The 12,342-nt window shown below is 40.2% G+C and overlaps 1 protein-coding gene across 1 annotated transcript in view; it reads left to right on the top strand.

The window, feature by feature from the left end:
* The first annotated feature begins 3,532 nt into the window (after positions 1-3,532).
* ARNT2 (aryl hydrocarbon receptor nuclear translocator 2) overlaps positions 3,533-12,342 on the top strand; it is a 77,831-nt gene continuing 69,021 nt past the window's right edge. The window contains exons 1-2 of the mRNA XM_009644054.2: positions 3,533-3,642; positions 9,829-9,876. Coding sequence (XP_009642349.1) covers positions 3,533-3,642; positions 9,829-9,876 — 158 coding nt within the window. The remainder of the gene's footprint in view (positions 3,643-9,828; positions 9,877-12,342) is intronic.

Below are 12,342 nucleotides of genomic sequence, written 5' to 3'. Positions count from 1 at the left end.
AAGGAAAGTCCACTCTCAGAAGGTACAATGTCAGAAAGAAAACAGCTTGTTTCCTAATGTTCATTGCTGCTGAAACACTTCTGTGAACATCAGTGTTAACACATGTCTGGATGTGGGTATAGAGGAGCCTGGAAACATGGTCTTTAAGATTGTTGACCCAGCATGGGGGTTTTATTTGTTTGTTTGTGGGTTTTTTTGTTTGTTTGTTTCCTTTTAATCTATATAACCAACTTGACACCTGCTTCTGCAGTGCTGGGCTTTCATACCAGTTTATGCTACAACAGAATAGCTTAATTTACTTTCAAGGGGCTGCCCTAAGTTCATGTTGATGTAACTTGGCACAACTGCAGGTTACCCTTCTGATTTTTGTTTTCTTCTTTAGGTCTGTGTCCGATGCACACTCCTTTTTCGTTTTGGTGTTTTTTGATGGTTTTTTTTTTTTAATTTTTTTTTTTTTTATTGATGCCTACCACAATATTTCTATGGGAATTTCCAGTTTATGAGTGACTTTTTTCCCGTCTCTCTTGTTTTCTTCCCGGAGCATGCACAGACAGGTAACTTCTCAGGTGCTCAGTCAGAGAAGCAGCTGACTCTTCCATCAGATTTTTCTTCTCGCCCTGCCTTCTCAGATTTGCCCTCATTTTTTGAGATAACATGTTTCTACTTTTCTGACCAGCCCTTTTTTATAAATGTAAAAATATCATCAAAGATCTGGTCCTTTTAGATGCTTGGGGATGAGTAGAGATGGAAGTAATTTGGGAATTCCATCATGTCCCCAGAAGCTCTTGCAGCCTGCAGCAGGGACCTGCTCCATTTGTGAGTCGAGTTTTTACAGCCACAGTCTAGTACTTCTATTTCCACGCGACCGTCCAACTTTGATACAGCTTCCAACACCCGGTTGGCTGCAGTTGAGCAATGGGGTCACTCTGTCAGCTCTGTCCCTGAAGTCCTCCTTTCATGCTCTAGTGTCACTATTTGTACACTGAGATTGTGTGTGAGGTGCTTCACGGCTATTCGTGCTGAGGCAGGTCAGGTTCTGTGTGCTCCATAGTGTCGGTGCCCCTGGACTTGCTTTCTTTGCTGTATTTGCCATGTGGCTTGAAAGAGCCCCAACCCTCCTGGTTTCTCCATCTGCAGAGCTCTAATTCTGTTGTGTCGGGCAAGAGATCTTGGAAAGCCGACTGCAGCCTCTGGTAGCAGTGTATGTATGTCCGCTCTTGAGGGTCTTACAAAAGCTGCAGTAGGTCACACAACGGCTGGTGTCTCCGTGACATGGGAAACTCTGAAGTGGAAAGGTAAAGTGCGTGTCTTACACACTGATGTGTGTGCAGGTGTGTCACACCTTCAGACTGTTGCGTAATGGAAAGCCTTCTGATTTGAAGGGCCTGAAGCTCTTCTCTCTCTTAGTTGAGCTTTCACGTGGATTAATGTGCATGGATCCCTGATTTTTTTATTTTTTTTTTCTTCTTCTTGTGCTTATATCTTAGAAATGGAAATTTTTGAGGGCATCCTTTTAGAGTGGTCAGCTCAATGAGCTTGGTATTGTTCTTCCAGGACTGTGAAGACATATATGAAGGCTGTTCTGTATAAGAAGTTACTTTCTTCATGGCCCTGTTTCTGATGTGCCGTTCTTGAGATTCAAGATACCTGCACAGTAACTCTTCAGCTTATACCCTGACAGACAAGTGATCTGTTTGTTGGAGGAAGTTTCCTTTCAGGTGTTTTTGGACACTGATATAACTGAGCCTGTGGTTTGGCCATTCCTCTAGCCTTTGGTTTTTTTCTTTTTTCTTGTAAAAATTACACACTTTTACAATTTCTACTTTAAAAAAATCTGATCTCATTGATGATGTATACTGAAATGTGTTTCTGAGTGACAGAGACACTTTGCAGGTAGATTTATTTTGGTTTTTACCATCTGCTTTAATAAATTAGCAAGCAGAGCATTTCAAAATTACCTTTGGTTCTATCCGTGAAATGTGAGTTTGAACGTTCCAAGTGAATTGTTGGCATTAGATCCCCAAGGGTACTTATTCTGGAAATAGTGATTTACCAGTTGTTTGGATGCTTGTGCTTTTATTTGTAAGGAAATATGCTAATATACATTAACGTAGTGTTTCCACATAGCAGCAGCTGTAGACACACCGGGACTTTCTGTGGTGTGGTGTTGTAGGCAGAGGTCTCGTTTTTTCTTGCACACTTTGTTGAAAAATAGTAGATGACTACTTTGCTCTGTTGCTTTTTAGTTGAAAAGGACCTAATAAAAGTAGATGTACTAGAAGAAATTAATGAAATCAGTGAACAGATAAAATGTTATTATTTGAAATGCATAATGTAGCATAATGGATTTATAGAAAGTGTGGCAGAGATGAAGTGCTCTCCAGACATAATGAAAGAACATGGATTGCTGTTTCCGTAATTGAAGTTCTTTTGTACTTATCTGTTGGGAAAAAATAGCAGGATTTTTTAACAGATTTGCTTTCCATTAGTAAATATATTTATCTGTAGCTCCAGATGCTCCACCAAATTTTAAAAGAAAGAAAAGTTGAAAGGAGGATGCATTTTCTTTCAAGATAATTAAATGTTGTGACTGTAGATTTTGCCTCCAGAGTGAGTGAAGTGTATCTGCATTAAAAAAGTTTTAATTGCTTACATAGTCTACAAGAGTTGCACAGAGGCAAGACATGCTTAATCCACGGGATAGGAGAAAAGGGTATAAATACGTTATATTCCACTTTTCTTTTTTGAAGTGTAATGAACTGTTATTAATAGCTTGTAAAAGTACTTGCCATTAGCGGTCTGAAAACCGTTGCATAAGGTGTGCTCTTGCTGTTCCTCAGATCAAAGTTTTGAGGTTTGAAGATCTCATTAACCTGTGGCTATACCCAGAGCATTGGCAGAAGGATGAATACCAGCCTGGATTTCGGGCTCGGTTCTGCTCTGCAAGGCACCATGCAGAAATACAGGAAGCCTTGGAGCTCTGCTAAGTTCAGCCTGGTCCTCTGAATGCCACCAGAATATAAATAATAAAAACCAGTGTTACCTGATAATTCATCCCTGCTCTAAGCTCTTGACCTCACTGGCAAATGAGAAGATTTTGAAGTTTTATTTTTCTTGCTACCCTGGTACCGTGATCCGCGGCTTCATTTGTCTTGGGATTTCAGCTCTGCATTTCTCTACAGGGCAGTTTAACTATTGTAAAAGGCTGTTGGCCTTCATCTGACAGCCCCTCTGAGAGGTAAAATTTGAACCATTAGGTAAATTGAAATATAGAGGTACCTGCCTGTGATTCTCTCTGTCTCCTGAGGCACTCGTAATGGCTGTTGACATAACTGGGCTTCTTTTAAGGGAGCTGTGAATCTGCTGGTCTTTGATGGGAGGGATTTACTTTTCCTTAGAAATAAAAAGGAAAGCTTTCTGTGTTTATTTTCGAAAGGGCCTTTCTCTAATGTCCTCGCAGGTTTCTCCTCGAAGGTAATGGATTAAAGGATTTTTTTCTGCCCCCCTCCTTCCCCACCTCTGTATTACAGAAATGGCATCAGATATTCCCGGCTCAGTGGCCTTGCCAGTGGCACCAATGGCAAGTGGACAAGTGCGAATGGCAGGATCCATGCCTTCCAGAGGAGGAAAGCGCCGCTCTGGGTAAGCCATTTCTTGTTTTTTTCAGGTATGAAACTGAAATGACTGGTACTGAAAAACTGGAAATGCACCTATGTGTGTGTCTTTATTATGTAATTTTTATGTATGTAAACTACATTACGGCATTAATCACTGATGTTTTGTTTTTCTTTTCAATGTCTCTGTTCTTCCTGCAAGATCAAACTCGCTGATAAGTTTGTTGTTTTGCATCCTTCAAAAGACTTTCAGGTTTGGCAAAGCATCCAGAAACGGAGTTTGGATCCCATGGCTGTTGTACATGTAATGAATGTGTATTGCCTACATCTGTTTAATCACAAAAAGATTTATTGTGTGAATAAAGGTAGTGAGATGTGTTCTTACTTGCACATACAGACTTACCTAACTTCATCTGAAGTTTGGACTTGGAATCTCTCAAATAGAGGCCTTCTGTGAAAAATGTATTCTTTCTAGTCCCAGGTACAGAAATAGCAGCAGCAGTCACTCTTCAGAGACTGTGGTCTATGATATTCTACGTCTCACTGGAAATGCAGCATAGTCTGCTTCTGGGAGAAAGGACCTGAATAAAGTTCAGCCCTTGCACTAGCTTGAGGGCTCTGCTAAAGAGGAAAATTTGTTTTATCCAAGTTCAGATGTTGGTGTGGTGCAGGGATAGGTTTTCCACATCAGATTGCTCTCTGGCAACTCATACTAATCCTCTTTGTTAGAAGAAAAGTGTAGCAAGAGCTGCAAAAGGGCAGAAAACTACTCTCTAGTATTAACAAAACCCCCCTGTTTTTGTCAAAGGTTGATCACAAGTAACGGTCTTTAGGTGATGCTTTCTCAGAGATATCTGAGCATGCCTGCGAAAGAGATTGATCAGTCCTGTATTTAGCCCTAAATATGACAGTGGTAGGGCTTAACAGGATTGACAGTGTGAGTAAAGTCTTCACTGATAGACACTTAAGGAGACGACATTATTCCTTGTGAGAGCTACTCTAGGGATTGTTCGCCAAGGTACGTTGCCAGTTTTAGGTGTGTGCTCAAGTAACAAGTGCTGGAGTCTCAATCCTGGAAGGAATTTACAAGGGGAGGAGGTGGAACTTGCCTTGGATGCCGAGCTACGTTGGTGTGGTGTGAACACTCAGGATGTTTGTTCCGAGCGGGGCACCTTCGGACAGGACAATTTGGAGATTTACCCTCGCTGAGTGTGCTTCATATGACGAGCTAACTGTATGAAACTGCTCTGAGAAACTCTGAAATCTGTCTTTGACAGGCATCACATTTTTATTTTGAAACTGTTCAATGAAAAAGCCTTTTCAAACTTGCACTCAGAAGAGAAAACAAAGCATTAACATCTTTTCATTGATACATAACATATATAAGCTTTTGTACTTTGAGTTGCAGAGTAGTTGATCTCTCTTTTGATCGTAAACCATGTCAGCTGCAAATGCCATTTTGCAAATTACTGTTACCAAGGGTTCATGCTGCTCACTGTGAAATCTTCTGATTATATGAAATACTGACTTGATATTAATTGAAAGCTATGCTTGAACCGTTGCATTTTAAGTATCATCATCTATTTGTAAGAAAGTGGAGTGGGGGGAGGGTGGGAGGAACACAAAATCAAATTTTTTTAAGTGTATTTAACATGCAAATTCAGTGAGTTAGTTAGTATAGATTTGCTGTTATACCCAGACAGTGGTGTTTTATCTGTACACCGTAGCTCTGTACTAATAGCCCTCCTCCAAGCCTGAGCTGAGGGTGCATTTTTGTTGTTGTTTTTCAATGTGTATGTGTTCAGACCTTGAGCGAAAGAATGCTTGCTGTGTCTAATTCCTCCTAGCTTTTCTTTGGACAAAGTTGCATCTAACACTTGGGCCTTTCATTACTGTCCTGGTGATATGTCTTTGTACACCTAAATCCTTGGGCATTTTAGAAATGAATGCTTTGTGTCAAACATAAAGGACTGTAGCTAGTGAACACAGTCATCTTTTCCAGCTTTGGTTATCTCTGAAAATTGTTTCTTTTCTCATAATTGCTGAGGCAAGCTGTCAGAATAATTGCTGTATGGACTTGAATGTAGATCAGTTTAAACTCATTGGCTATCCAGAAGTTGTTTCTGCTGTGTAGGCATTCAGCTTCATTGACAGCTCAGAAAAATATTTTTCCTTTCTATAAATTATACCAAGTACTTTATAGAAAAAAGTGGCAGCCTAGTAGTGCATAAGATAATGCATTGCAGTGGTCAGTGACTACCTTGGATAAATGTAACGTCAATTCTTTGTTTAATGTGGGCTTTGTTTAGGCTTTGCTGTATTAGAGGACATGGGGCTTTTTTACCGTCCTAGGGAATCTGTACTGGGAGAGGGAGGCTTGGTGGGGTTTCTCTTTGGCTGGTTTACAGATGCATTGGTTTTGTTTCAGTGCAGCCTTGTCTTTTCTCTGACCCAGAACTGTAAGAGATGGGAAGGCAGAGAGGACAGCCCACCAGCCTCCCTCCCCGGGCGTACCCCCCTATACTGCACCGAACAAAGGGCTGTGGTACGGATCCCCATCTGCCTCAGCTGCATCTGCACCTGGGCGCTCCTGCCTGCCCCCTTCCTACGCTGTATAATCATGGCAACCCATCTCTTGACATTTCTTGGGAATTTTACATAGTAATTCTGTTGCAATGTTCCAGTCCTCTCCCATCTCAATTTTTTAACCCGTGCAGGACCACCTTGTTGGAGGGTTTTTTTGTATGAAAATGTTTCTAATGAAAAATAAATAATTTTAAAAGAATATTTTTGTCACGGTGTTTATGGTACCCACACATCTTTTGAGGAAAATATGTTCTAATAAGTACCTCGTACATCAGACCTTTTTACGATTGACATGAACAGTATGAAAGAGGAAAACAAGATTTATGCTGTCTCTTCAAAACAAAAGAGCATAGTGCAGGTCTTTTTTTAAAGTCTCTTTTTAATGAGAATTTTAAATGAAGATAAAAGATCCTCTTTCTGAAACTACTGAAATGATGTCATTTATCTTCTTGGAGGCTGCTTGTACTGTTTTGCTAATGTGCAATAAATTCTATCTGAACAGAAGATCTTATCTGTCAGGGTATGAGGTGTTTGTTGGAATATTATTTTTGTGTTCTGCTGTGTTCTGCAGAAGGTTGCAACTGATTCCCTATCTTTTGTTCCACCTTCCTGTAAAGCAGACATGGTCGTTCGGGCAGGACATTGGAATCAATGACTTTATACCCGAGATTTTTTTTTTTTTCACCTTTTGAAAGGGGTTTTTCATTTTGCACAGTGAAATGTGAAATTAGGGAATGTGTTTATTGACAAAGACCGGACAGAGGTACATTTGCTGGTACGTTACAAGACAGAGTTACGTTACAAGTATTGACGTTTTTAATGAACTTTATGTTAATTTTTTTTTTTTTAAATAATCTTGCATTTGGAACAAAGTCAAGGGGTTTAGGTAGTTTAACAAAGCAAAGGAATTATTTAAAGATTTAGTCTACTACAGTGTGGTATTGCACCCTAGACTCTCAGATTCTGCCATGATGAGCTCACTATAAACGTGGTAGGTATTACCCATGGATATTAACCCGTCAGGATCTCGTAAGATGAGAAGCTGATATCCAGCCATCTAGATAAATAGGTGTGCTGGTCCCACTTACTCCTTTGGAAGCAGGTATACAGCACGGGCAGCAGGATCAGGCCTTAAACTGTCACCAGGCTCTGTATTTCTCAGCATTATATTCCAGTAATTACAAACCAGACTAAATGCAGTAGAGCTAATATTTGATTTTGGGGGGAAAATCCACCTCTTAGCACTCAGCTGGAGTATTTGGCTGGAAGCTAAGAAAAATACAGGATCTCAGTGTATCAAAGAAAAAGAATTATGAAATTAATCCATCCCAAATTAAAGCAGTGTCTTATTAAATCCTTGAAGAGGCTTTTCCCCCTGTAGACATATGTGTTTTCTGCTGCTCTTGCCCCCCAACTTTGAAACTGGGTGTCTCTCTCAGATGTGTCTCAGTTACCAGTGAAACCAGTGAAGGTTATACCTGACCTGATGCTTTTGCTGGCCTGAGAGTCCCCTCCACTTGTAAACAAACAGCTCTCCTGTAACGCTGATTTTCACGTTTTTGGTGTAGGTAGAAACATTGTAATCGAACTAACTTGGAAGTTAGGTCTGGGCTGTCACCTACCAGCACATTATTATATGTGGGGAAGAAGCAGGTAGGTAAGAAGAGACCTTCAGCTAGATGGTGATGTGTAAATGTTAATTTGCTGGCAGTATTGCATATGCAGCGGGTCGGGGAGATTTAGGCTACTGGTGCCAGCGCTGAAGGCCACATTTGGGGTGAGGGGTAGCAGCACGCCGGCTGGATCCTGGCTTAGCCCCGTGGCCCCCGAGGGTGCTGGCTGCTGGAGGCCGGTGGTGTTCTACTCCAGGCAGCTGAGAGGTCACTGATAATTAGGTGAGCAAAAATGTGATTTGTAGTGAAAATGATGATTGCATCAAACTTAAACAAATTAAATACACATCTTTTCTTAAGACTCTGGGGAAAATGGTTTTCCTCCTGCTTCCTCCAGAAATGAATAATCGCTATTACCATCTGGAAAATATTATTGTGACTTTTCTAATATCGTTTCCAATTCCTGTGCTTATTTGCTGCCCTTGTCCTGATTGTACATAGGTTGCTGTGACATCTTTTATAGACCAGTCTGTCTTGGTTAGCAGAGCTGGGAAGCAAGGCAGTATTGCCTGACTGGCACTCATACTTCTCTGTGCTGACATAGCTTGAGAGGGCATTTTTAATTCACTGTTCCCACACACTGAACGTACAAATCCTAATTTTTAATTGGTAGGGGTTTCTTTTAATACTGAGATAAACATTATTGTAACGTTTTGGGGTTTTTGCATTTAATATGACTTATATCTGTTGTTAATATGAAGAGCATTAGGGAGATGGAAGTTTTTTATTTTATGAAGTTCTATTACACTGAAATGTTAGAAAGCTTAGAGTGTTAAAGAAACCCAACAAAATTGTGTGCAAAACAAAACTGTGATTTCCTATCTACACAAATCACATTTCAGTGACTGATCAAGGTCCATATATCATACTAATGTATTTTCTTATTAAATACATTTATACAATAATTGCATATAAAAATTTTATTTCAGCTTGGTTCTTAGTCTGCCTTAATGGCAGAGTGACCCCCTTATAATTGGGATATACATTTGTCCACCTCTTTTTAAAGGTATAAAAATGTATAAAATGCTTTGGAAGTTATACTTTTGCATAACTTATAGTGACTTAATGTCAATGGGAAGGAGACAAGCACGCTGCCTAACACAGGAAACTGATTTAGGTGGCTGATTTAGGAAGTTAATCTTCCTAGTCTTTCTGTGTAAGAAGTGAAGAAAGAAGTTCTTGCTTTTTGTGGCTCCCTTGAGGAGCCTAAGTGGAGGCCTGGGATTTGGCCCAAGCAAGAGCTCATCTCTTCCGCTGACTTCAGGAGAAGGTCTGTGACATCAATGAGGTAAGTTAGGTGAACGGTAGACCCATAGGTCATTTTAGTAATGACCACAGGAGAACCACAAAGTAGTTGCCATCTGGTAATTTGTGTGAAATGATTGGTAATGTTGTGTGAGTCTAAAGAATGTACCACAGTTACAATCAATAGCGGTGACATAGATAATCACCTTAGCAGGGAGTCTGGGAGTTTATTCTGCTCTACCTCTAACATGCTTTCTTTAGACTGGGGCAAAAATAGTGGCTTGGTGTTTACTATGTGTACAGCTTTAGAACTTTATTTTCTTTAGCCTTAATTTCAGTCCTCTAACACAGAGTCCCCACTGATTTCTGTGAACTTGAATCAGGCCTAACAGATACTAATTCTGACCATCTCACAAGAGCAGCATTTGTTTAATGTTTCCTTTTATTTGTTAATTTTAACAGTGCAGATTTCTGTGGAGCAGAACAGTGATTTATTACTTTATTTTTTTTAAAACTTGTATTCTTTGTATTCCTGGCAGCTGATGAGCTACGTTTAGGGGGTCTGGAGAGTATGAGCAAGACTGGAATCTACAGTCGTTAACACCTCCAGTCAAAATATAAATCAAACAGGGTCGAGAACCTCTGGCTTGAATGTTCATGTCATCATTGCCAGCATCACGATTACTGATCTGGAAATCTTGCTTTTACAGAATGGACTTCGATGATGAAGATGGGGAGGGGCCCAGCAAATTTTCAAGGTGAGCATTTACAGAGTTGGCCAAATCGCTGACTTCTTTCGGTGGAGAAAGACAGCTGTCTCACTACCGATGTTTTAAAGTCAATACGAGTATGGACTGAAGAACTTGCCAATAACTTGACCTAAATTCTAGTTACTGTTTTTATGGGCTTCCTCTGCAAATTAGGCATCCTGGCAGAAATCTGCCTAATGTAGTTATTGGCTTACAAAGCTGACAGTGTGTGTGCCATAATTTCACTCTGCAGCTATGTCAGATGAGAAAATTTGTGACTTTTTAGCTTATTATTTCAACTGCTGTAGATGAACTTTGGTTATTTGACATTGCTGAAGTTGTCTTTCTGCCACTGAAAATGAATTTTATTTTGAATTTATTTCAGATGTTAACTGCGTGTTAAGACAATATGACAGATCCTAGAGGTGTGGATTGTTTTTTTTAAGATTAAAGCTCATTATGTACCATTAGGTGTGACTGAATAGTAAAAATTGCCAAAATAAATGTTAATTAACATGGAATATGCTAGAAATAAAAACAAACATTAAAGCATCGTTGCCATTTTTTTTCACTTTTCCTTTTTTTCTGGTCACACTGTTTGCATTTCTTCATTAGAAACCAAGCAGCTGCAGTGAGGGGTAGATACTTTGAGGCCTACAGATAACTGTTGATTATCCAGATTGTAACTGCAGCTCTATAGTAGCAGTCATGTTCAAACACGGTTGTCACCACAGGGTTTTAACAAGACCTTCCTAGTCAGTCTGAAAGATAAGCATGCCAAATATGTGCTGTAACACCATGCCAGAACCTACTGGACAAGACCAGCAGCACCCCTGTTTAGCTGATGTCATTTACAGAAAGGATATTCCAGTCTCTGGTGTTAAAACTGGTGATCTGAGGGCTAGTCCTGGTGTTTGCTAGAAGATACCTGTTAAGGGAACAAGGTTTGTGATGAATGTGACCTGATGTGTTGCCTGCTTGAGCGCCAGGGTTTCTAGGCACAGTGGAGCACATGCATTGGTTTGTCTCCATGCTGGCTTCAGCCTTTCAAGGTTTGATGGTTGGGGACAGCCAATAGTTTCATTATTTTTATTGGGGAGAGATGCTCTGCTGTGCTTAGACTCAGCTGATTTTAAATGTCATATCAGCAACTGATTCTTAAATGCTGTAAACCCCCCCCGATTGCGATTGTTCTGCTTTTAGAGAGTGCAGGAAAAAACAGTGCAGAGACACCCAGGGCCATGTTCAGACATCCTCTTCGAGTTGTGCTCTCCTTTTAGGACTTTTCCCTTTTCCAAATTGCTCACGTGACTGATTCCTACCTTGTCTCAGTCAAAATTATTTGGTTAGCAAAGAACTGATGTTTAAATGTTTAAGCTAACCCAGCTGGCTTTAACTGAAGTGCCTGAAGAAGCACGCATGCTGAGAGGTCAGCTGGGAGACTGGAAGGGAGAGAACAGTAGTTGGAGGCAGTAACATCTTCAGCTCAGCCAACCAGACAAGGATGAGTAGGCAAGCCCCGAGCTAGTGGGCACACGGGAGATAGTGGTGTCAGTACGGTACTCCACCTGAGTTAACACACCTTGCTTCTCAGGGACTTCCAAGCCAGCTCAGGTATCTCTGCATGGCATCTCGTCATCACATGGAGGCATATGCATGTACTTCTCACATAACGGCATGTTGCCATTCCTCATTGAATCTGTCTTTTTGTTTAAAATTTTTGGGGCTCAGTCTGTTCTCTGGGCAGTTGAGTGGAAGAAAGTGGCATTTTCACTGGAATGTTTTGAGGGTGCTGGTGTTAAACGCAATATAGAAATACAGCTCAAGTCTCACTTAAGCTGTCTCTTCAGACTTTGAATGAGTCTTACTGGGGAAGGAAAATGTGAAGCCTCATAGAGGAACTTGCATGGTTGGGGTACTTAAAATTAGTTCTAATGCATTTGAAAAGAAAAAAAGGAAAAAGTTATTAGTTTTTAGAAGAAAAAAGATGCTTAATTATGGCTGTCTTACCTTGTTAGCTAGGAAGCTTCATAGCTTCATAGGCTCTGTTGTAATAAATTACATCATTTTGGAAAAGCTAATTCTACTACAAAATACCACTTGATGATTCTTGAGCAGTAATAATCTTAAATTCTAGAAAAGCCATTAGCCTTATTTTTGTATTTTTAAAAACCTACATTTTCTGTTTTGGAACAATTGTTTTGGTTTCTCCAAAAGTAAGATCTTTTTCAAAAAATATGTCTTTTTGTAATTATTCTAGCAAAATCTCATTTCAAAGAATAATATGTTTGTAGGAAAGGGAAAGGAGGAGCAGCATGTCATTTTTTAGTAGAATGTCACGTTGCTGCCTGTCTCTGGGACAACGCTTCAGAAACAGTGAAGCTTTAATCCCATAGGGGAAAAGTCCCATCGACCAGGATTTCCTCCGTAAAGTTGCTGCCGATCCACTGCACGTACCTGTGCGGGCATCTGACT

Source organism: Egretta garzetta, unplaced genomic scaffold (assembly GCF_000687185.1).
Source record: "Egretta garzetta isolate BGI_Z169 unplaced genomic scaffold, ASM68718v1 scaffold287, whole genome shotgun sequence".
In the NCBI taxonomy this organism is placed as follows: Eukaryota; Metazoa; Chordata; class Aves; order Pelecaniformes; family Ardeidae; genus Egretta; species Egretta garzetta.
The sequence above is the reverse complement of the archived record's forward strand: the minus strand, read 5'-3'. Positions and strand labels throughout refer to the sequence as shown.